This window comes from Orycteropus afer, unplaced genomic scaffold, assembly GCF_000298275.1.
Source record: "Orycteropus afer afer isolate SDZICR_OR568_19922 unplaced genomic scaffold, OryAfe1.0 scaffold00045, whole genome shotgun sequence".
Classification (NCBI taxonomy): domain Eukaryota; kingdom Metazoa; phylum Chordata; class Mammalia; order Tubulidentata; family Orycteropodidae; genus Orycteropus; species Orycteropus afer.
The window spans coordinates 7,718,423-7,727,613 of NW_006921632.1; the positions used below are offsets into that span (position 1 = coordinate 7,718,423).

General features: G+C 38.0%; 1 protein-coding gene across 1 annotated transcript in view; it reads left to right on the top strand.

Annotated features, from left to right (window-relative positions):
* The window catches only part of SLC38A1 (solute carrier family 38 member 1), an 85,410-nt gene that overhangs the window by 15,242 nt on the left and 60,977 nt on the right, over positions 1-9,191 (top strand). The window contains exons 2-3 of the mRNA XM_007937986.1: positions 2,637-2,712; positions 3,002-3,117. Coding sequence (XP_007936177.1) covers positions 2,637-2,712; positions 3,002-3,117 — 192 coding nt within the window. The remainder of the gene's footprint in view (positions 1-2,636; positions 2,713-3,001; positions 3,118-9,191) is intronic.

Sequence of the window (9,191 nt, forward strand, 5' to 3'; positions counted from 1 at the left end):
GGATGTCATGCTTGGTAGGGTGGAGGGTCGACGAAAGAGGGGGAGGCCTTCAAGGAGATGGATTGATACAGTGGCTGCGATGATGGGCTCAGGTATAGCATGGATTGTGGGGCTGGCGCGGGATCAGGCAGTGTTTCGTTCTGCTGTGCATGGGGTCGCTATGAGTCGGAAACAACTCAACGGCATTTAACAGCAACAACAAGTTATTCTTCAGGGTTGCATAGTCTTCCATTGTGTGTATGTATGGATATTCCTCAGTTGATGGAGACCTAGGTTGTTTCCATCTTTTGGCTACAGTAGTGTGTATTTCTTTAATTGGAATTTTTAAAAATTAGAAATTTATGCCATAAACTTCTGATATTAACATTGAATATATTTGATGATACTTAGAGCATTTTGAAGGAGACAGTGGTTAAAGTGCTCTATTTCTGACTCAGTCAGCAATTTTAACCTATCAGCTGCTCTGCAGGAGAAATGGCCTGGAGATATGTGCCTATATAGATTACAGCCTATGTGACCCTATGGGTTAGTTCTTTTCTGTCGTATAGGGTCACTGTGAGTTGGAATTCACTCAGTGGCACTCAACGACAACAGCAGCAACAGATCATTTTGAATTCCCACTTCCAAATATTTGCACGTAGTTTACCTTAAGATTCCTCCTGAATCTTTCCTACCCTAACTCAAATCCCATTTCTTCACTGATGGTAATGACCGAAGGACATGTATTACACTTACTCTGTGCCAGGCACTGTTGTTGTTATTAGGTTCCATTGAGTCAGCTCTGACTCGTAGCGACCCTATGTGCAATAGAACGAGACACTGCCTGGTCCTGTGCCATCCTCACAATCCTTGCTATACTTGAGCCCATCGTCGCAGCCACTGTGCAGTCCACCTTGTGGAGGGTCTTCCCCTTCTTCGCTGACCTACCACTTCACCAAGCATGATATCCTTCTCCAGGGAATAGTCCCTTCTGACAACATGACTAAAGTAGATGAGACGAAGTCTGGCCAGTCTCACTTCTGTAAGGCTGCTCTTTTTCCAGGACAGATTTGTTCATTCTTCTGGCAGTCCATAGTATTTTCAGCATTCTTCAATTCTTTCAGCAACACCACAATTCAAATGCATCAACTTTTTTTCAGTCTTCCTTATTAATTGTCCAGCTTTCACATGCATGTAAGGCGATTGAAAATACCATGGCACCTTAGTCTTCAAAGTGACATCTTTGCTCCTTAACACTTTAAAAGAGGTCTTGCAGCACATTTGCCCAATGCAATACGACGTCAGATTCCTTGATTGTTGCTTCCATGGGTATTGATTATGGATCCAGCAGATCCACTATATTGATGCTGTATGTGTGCTTTCTTATTTAATTGTCTCAGTAATGCTATGGGATAATGTAATAGTCTTCCTCCCATTTCACAATTAAGTAGTATGCACAGGCCCTCAGAGCTAGTGAGAATTTGAACTTAAGTTGTAAATCCCATGCTTTCTTAAAGGCCCTGGCTCTGACCCTAACTATGGACCACATACCTTGGGCCCCACCCATAATTCCTTAGTTTCAACTCTTGTAGTATAGTGTCTATATGACTAATTACATACCCCACTTCTCTCCCATCACCTGACCCGTGACTTGCATATCACATGTGCTGAATAAATGCTTAAGGCACTCCGGTGGTGCATTAGTTAAGGCATTAGGCTGTTAACCAGAAGGTTGGCAGTTTGCACCTACTAGTCAATCTGCAGAAGAAAGACAAGGCAATCTTCTTCTGCAAAGATTTACAGCCTTGGAAACCTTATGGGGGTCACTATGAGTTCGAATTGACTTAATGGCAGTGGATTTTTAGTTTTGGAATGAATGCTTGAGGGGAAAGAGTTGCTTTCTCTTTTGTAGGGGAGAGGGAATTCCTATTTTAAAATTTGATATTCCAAGAATGTGAGCTCAGAAGGAACCCTATTGCCAGTATTCTTTTAAATGCTAGCTTTTTAGTACCCTTGACATTATCTACTTTTCCAAATAGAGAAAAAGCTTTAAAAATTATATTGGATGCAGTGTTTTAATTTATCATTTAATGATTAATAATGTGTAACTCTTTTTGACTTATGGTTGTTTTTCTTTACATCTCAAGCTCAACACATACTATTTGCATTGTTTTGTTCTGGTCTGGATAGAGTGAGGGATATAAAAATGAATGAGTCAGAGTACCTGCCCTTAGAGCACTTACAGTTTATTTGGCAAAACAAATATGGAGACAACTAACTAATACTGGTACACAAAAAAAGTAGTTGTAAATCCCATGCTTTCTTAAAGGCCCTGGCTCTGACCCTAACTATGGACCACATACCTTGGGCCCCACCCATAATTCCTTAGTTTCACCTTTGTTGTTGTTGTTGTTACGTGCGTCGAGTCGGCCGACTCATAGTGACCCCTCTTTAGGTTTCCGAGGCAGTATCACTACGGAAGTAGGGTTGCCCAACCTTCCTTCCGAGGAATAGCCTTGAATAAGGCTATAAATCCTTAGGGAACTGACTGTTAACTTTTTGTGTGTAATATGTTTTGGTAAGTAATAAACTGTAGTCTTGATGTTAAGCTTCAAATGATTATCATGAGGTTAAATGTATTATACATGTCTTTACAGCAAGTTTATTTCTGATCGTGAAAGTAGAAGAAGTCTCACAAACAGCCATTTGGAAAAAAAGAAATGTGATGAATATGTAAGTGCCATTATAATAATAAAGTATGCTTATTTTTTTAAATCGCATAAATTGGGACAGATGTTTATAATTCATTTAGCAAAGAACGAAAGCATAACTATTTATATTCGCCAGGATATTCTTCATACTGTATGCATTTTCTCCTGAAACTCCCATTAAAAAAAAAAAAAAAAAACTAGTCCACTAAGGAAGGGTTTTATTTTGAATAGTGCTTTAAAGGGTTTGGCTTGAAGTTTCTTGGAGACTATTTCTATTTTTGCTTAGAGTGAATGTCTCTTTCTTTGTTCAGATTCCAGGAACAACCTCCTTAGGCATGTCTGTTTTTAACCTCAGCAACGCCATTATGGGCAGTGGGATTTTGGGACTCGCCTTTGCCCTCGCAAACACGGGAATCTTACTTTTTCTGTGAGTGTTGACATTGAATTACTCTCAACTTTAAAACTGTGTTTTCTGTACATTTCTTTTATAGAAGAACTTGGAAATATTTATTAATAGTTTTCATTTGTTTATGTGTTTCTTTCTTTCTTTTTTTTTTGCTAATTTGGTTAAATCACTGACACATACTTTTATATTGTTTGCTTGATTGACTTTCCAGAATGCATCTAATGCTGATGGGAAGTAGGGGAAGAGAAAACTATTTATTAATCACAAATACTGTGGTAAACATTTGTGAAAAGGATTAAAACATTTGAAAATAGCGCTTTATTAAAATTGAGGGCTCTTTACCTGTCACTTTAAATCTCTGCTAAATGCTCAAAATATTAAGAGATATTTAACCAAGCCAGTCAGTCAGCACTTTAGTATTTGGATTACTCTGGAGCATGTACTGTATCCAAGGATAATGACAAATTTGTTTGGAATAACTGTTCAAGAAGCATAGAAATTTTCTGTGTTTCAAAGGTGAGAAATTAGCATATACTTTTCCTCTGAGGGGAGCTCTGGTGGCGTAGTGCCTAAGGCATTTGAGTGCTAACCAGAAGGCTGGCAGTTCAAATCTACCAGCCACTCCTCGAAAGGAAGATTGGGCAATCTACTTCCGTAGAGATAACACCTCGGGAACCCAAGGAGGGGTTGCTGTGAGTTGGATCTGACTCTACGGCAGTGAGTTTGTTTTGTTTTGTTTTGTTTTCCTCTGAAAATCAATGAAAAGAAAATGACAAAACTGTTGAATGGGACTTTCTGCAGATATACATAGGGCTTATTTTTAGTTGGAACAAGTTTAAGACAGATCATGGAATTTATACCAGGAAAATTCTCACCAGGTCCGATTCCTCTCTCTAAACTTAGAAGAGTGGGTAACTTTATCATTAAATCAGAGGCATGTTGAAGTATAGCAGATATGGCACACACCCTGGGTGCCACTTGAAGGGGGCGCCACTGAATGGTTTCTATTAACCATTGCAGTTTCCACTGCCAGCTGTGAGAGATCATTCAGCAATTTGAAACTAATACTTTGATCTTCGAGAGCCTCTGTGGGTCAAGGCAGACTGTGTGATCTTGCTCTGCTGAGTACAGAAAGAAAAGAAACTGAAAAAAAATGACTTTGAGCACATCACAGACCAAGTTTCATAGTGAAAGCAAAGAAGGTGCAGTTGTAATTTTCATGTAGTGCCATAACGTGTTAAGTAGAAGATTAACAAGCTTATATTTTTAAACTGATATTATGGTAAAGTTTTCTAAACAATGAGTGTCAGATGTTTAGACAAGGTGCAATTTCATTGCTTGCCATGGGCGCTATTTTCTGTAGAAACACCTCTGCATTAAATTGAGCCCTGTGCTCTGCCTGAGTGAGGCAAAGAGATTCTCTTCTCCAGGATCCTATCTCCCTGACTCCCTGCTCATGCTCTTTATTGATCTTGCTTGACAGTCCTCACTGCTGTGCAGTCCTGATGGAAGCAGTGACCAAAATGGCTACTAATCCTACAGATTGTGTCTGTTGCTTTAGAACGACGTAAGATGCTGATGGAAGTGCACAGCTGACCATCCCATTACTCAAGGAACAGAAACTCCCATCTTTGCCTCATCTGTGCTGCTCCATATTGACAATAGCCTTGAAGATTGATAATCTCACTTTTGTCAGTAATCCACTGAATGTGTGCTTCCTAGAATTGAAACAGTCTTTGTAGGGCGTTGATTACAATACATTTTCTTCCTGATTGCCAACCTAATTCAGTAAATCCAACTGCTGCCTCCTCTCTTTATCACCCTGGTCAGATCTTTCTATGCAGCCCCTCTGTCTATATATACTGTGTCCTCAGCTGAGTGTCAAGGTTTAGAATAAACAGACAGAGTTGGACAGCATATTTCTATGGTGATGTTTGTTGTGTCTGACCTTCTGAGGATATCCCAGACATATCTTGGGTAACCACATTTCTCATTTTCAGTGCATTGAGTGAGACGTCTGAATGTTACTCTCATCTCCTCTTCTAAACAGCTATGTTTCTTAGCCACTCTGAGCTTCAGTTTCTTCATCTTTAAAACAAGGAAATTGTACTAGAAAAATCTCAGAACTCTTACAACCCCCAAAACCCTATAGTTATGTGACTATTTTCAGCCATCTCAAAGGAAATATTTTCAATTCGGGAACATGTATAACAGTGACTTCTTTTTATTAGTTTGTTATTATAATATATCGAGTTAAATGTTAACATAAAGAGTCAACTCTTTGGTAATGATAATAACAACTCTTACAGATCATACTTTGTGCCAAGTACTACTCTATGTGTTATATGCTTAATCCCTCCAACTGTAAGAGGTAGGTACTGTTGTGAGTTTCCTGTTTCACGGGTAAGGGAACTGAGATCTAGAAAGTGAACTTTTATTTTGGAATCTCCCTTTGTCATCATCCTGAAGATTCTCTTCAGTTCTTTTTTGATCTAGATCCTTTGCTTCCTGTATTCCATGTCTTTCTTTCTTTGGGGGGGTGCAGGGATTATTTTGGTTTTGTTGCTAGGATAGGGTGAATGGAAACAAAAGTTTTGACATCTTTACATGTCTGAAAATGTTTTCCACCTTCACCTTTGATTGTCAGTTTGGCTGGATATAGAACTCTATATTGGAAACTATTTTCCTTCAGAATTTTGAAGGTACAGGTCCATGGCCTCCTCACTTTTCAGTATTTCTGTTGTGAAGTCGAACACCCTTCTGATTCCTGATCTTTTATGTGTAGCCTTTTTCTGTTTGTTTATTTTCTGGAAACTTGACAAATCTCTTTGTTCCCAGTGTTTTGAAATGTCACAGTTATGGGTGTCTTGATGTGAATCTGTTTCTTACCCATTGTATTAGGCATTTGGTGAATCCTATCAGAAATCATTAGCCTGAAGTTCTGGGAAAATTTTCTTACATTATTGTGTTGATGAATGCCTTCCTTCTTTTCTCTTTTCTCTCTTTGTGGAATTATTACTTGGATTTCAGACCTACTGGACTAATCCTCTAATATTTGAATCTTTTTCTTACTTTTCTTTCCATAACTTTTCACTCTACCTTCTATGATATGTCCTCATTTTTTTTCTAACTTTTCATTGAATGTTTTATTTTTGTTATTATTTTTATTTCCAGCAGTCTTTGAAAATACCCTCGGTGTTCCTTTTTTATACTATTTTGTTTGTTTTATTATTTTAATGTCTTCTCTGGGTATTATAATGATTTTTTTTCAATATGGAAAATTTCAAGCGTATGTAAAAGTAGAGAGAAGAGTAAGAAAGATTCCCATGTTCCCTTCATACTATGGCCAAGCTTATTTAATCAATCCTTCTTCCAGATTATCTCCAAGCAAATCCCTACTATCATAATATTTCATCCATTTATATTTCAGTATATATCTCTAAAACATAAAGATTTTAAAACATAACCATAATATTGTCATGCCTAAAGAATTAATAATTCTAATATCATCAAATACCCAATCAGTTTTTAACTTACTCTGATGATCTCATAAATATTTTTAAGCAATTAGATTGTTCAAATCAGTACCTAAATAAGGTCCATTCAGTGGAATTGGTTGATAACTCTTTTCAGTCTCTTTTAATCTGTAGGTTCCCTCCTTCCTCTCCTTTTTTTCCTCCAGTGCAATTTATTTGTTGAAGAAACTGGACCATTTGTCCTAAAGAGTTTTCTGTAGTCTAGATTTTGCTGATTGTATCCCTGTGATGTGATTTATCATCGCAAGTTGATTTTGTTTTGGACTCTGCCCTTCATTTTAGAATCTTTCCTTAGCTGTAAAGTGGCCCTTCCTTGTCTATCTATATGTAAGAGTGTGTGTGTGTTTGGGGTACAGAGCAGGGCTGATTTGAAGCCTGGTGCACATGAGAGGGGCTTGTTGGCAGTAGCTTCTCTTAGAGTACTCTCAATAGCCCTTTACTTGGGCAACCACCGGCAGTAGTTTCCTGTTCAGATCACCCCAGAAGATCTTCTAATCCCTTGCCTGGAGGGTGTGGACCTGGCAGCTATCTTTCTGAAACGAAGTTGGGGAAAAGGACTGGGACTGTGGGTGTGGGGAGAATCTCAACAGGCATATGTTCACCCAATCTCCAGTTTACATTACAGTGTAACTGCCCCCCCCCACCCCCATTGTGCCTAGGACCTCACCTAGAGGCTTATGTTGTATGCCTTCCAGAGAATCTGTCTTGAGACTTTTACAAGGATGGGAGAGGAGTTGTTTAGAGTAGGAACCTGGTCTGGGGAATTTAGCTATTTCCTAAACCAGGTTCAACCTTAAAAGTCAAGTCTGTCTAATTCTTATTTCTATTTTAGCTCATCCTTTCCATTGTTCCCTCTTTCCAGTAATGTCACCAGTGTCTTTTGGTGATTCTGTGTGGTAAACTGGGTTAGTCTTGGGTTTCTCCACTGATGAAAGCTCTGTTTACTTTCCAGCTTCTAAAATCTTGTTATTGTTGTCTCCTCTTATGTTCTTACTATCTTAGCAGTCTTATACTTTAAAAATAAACCAAAAACAAAAAAACTCTTTAATTTTATTGGGATATCAAGAAGGAGCAAGAGTAAATTCTTGTATTCAATCTATTATTCCTAAAACTCTACTGATTTTTAATTATACTGGTTCAAGGATAATTGATCTTCTATCTCATGACTCTTTAGTTTCTGATTGAAGCAAAGAATTACATAAGCTTGACTTGTATGGTTGAAAAAAGATTCTCCAGGGATGAAACTATTATAGATCATTTGGTTATTTATAAGACACATTAATAGCAAGCATGACACACCAAATCTTCAAGTTAAAGTTGATGAAGGTAGTTGTATGAAGATCCAAACTTATGAGCTATTCACAGAATACAGAATTCTCTTGCATCGGAATAAGGACTTACTCTGTGACTGTTGTAAAACCAGCTGCTCCTACAGCTGCTCATAGCCAGGAAGCAGTTGGCAGAATCAAGATATTTCATCTGGTACAGGGCCCTGTTCCAGACTCATATTGGCCAACACAGAAGAAGAGTCCAAGGCTGTGCAGGCTTCTTTAGAAAGGCAGCTGGGAAGGCTCCTTGGTGTCTCGCTGAGACTGGGTGCAAGCTCTTCACTGGGGTCATCTGGAAACTTATTGGTGTGGCTTTTTCTTGGATGAATTTGGGGCACATTTTTTGGACCTGACAATAATGACTGTCATACCTATTTCACACACATTTAGTTCAATTAGACTGAGTATGTTCTGTCTATTGTAGGAATCACTTTTAGGTTTTGTGTGTTCATAAATTCTGAGGCCTTGTAATTCCATCCAAGGAACAGGAAGTAAGCTAGAGGGAATCTCAGTTTACAATTGTTTTAAATGCATATGTTCCTGAGACAGTAATTTGGGGATGTGTTTAAGGCACAAGTACCCTAAGTGTAAAGAATGCTTATTAAATTGAGTTTTCCTAAGAGTTGAGATCCAAGGAAAAACAATGGGTACTGAAGAAATCCTCTTCCACTGTAACTTCCTATTCTGTCTCTAGTCTTTTTACAAAGCATCCTCTTAACTCTATTCTACCAAAAGCAGGGATTGAAAATATTGACATGGAATGGTGGATTTTATTTCACATTACTATGGTTCCCATGCCAGCCCCAAATAGGAAATTTACATTTTCTAAAGATTTGCATTAAAGGCATACATTTTATAGAAAAGTACTGTATTTTTTTGCAGATAACATGCACGTTATGTGTTTGTTTGCAAACTGCACAACCCCTCGTGCAGTTTCCTATGCACATTATGCATGTTATATGCATGGGTGCATTGTTTACTTACGTGAGCCCTATTAGATATTAAAAATATGGTAATCTCGGAATATGTCATCTCCTCATAATGCTAGGTAAATGTGACGTTTATAACACTATGCAGAATTTATCAAAAGTAATAAATGCTTCATACTTTTTCCATAGCTTTTTTTTTTTTTTTTAAATTAGGATTTGGGTGAAGATTTACAGAGTAAATTCACTTTTCATACAGCAGTTCACATATACTTTGTCTCATGTCATTGACCAAAATTTGCAAT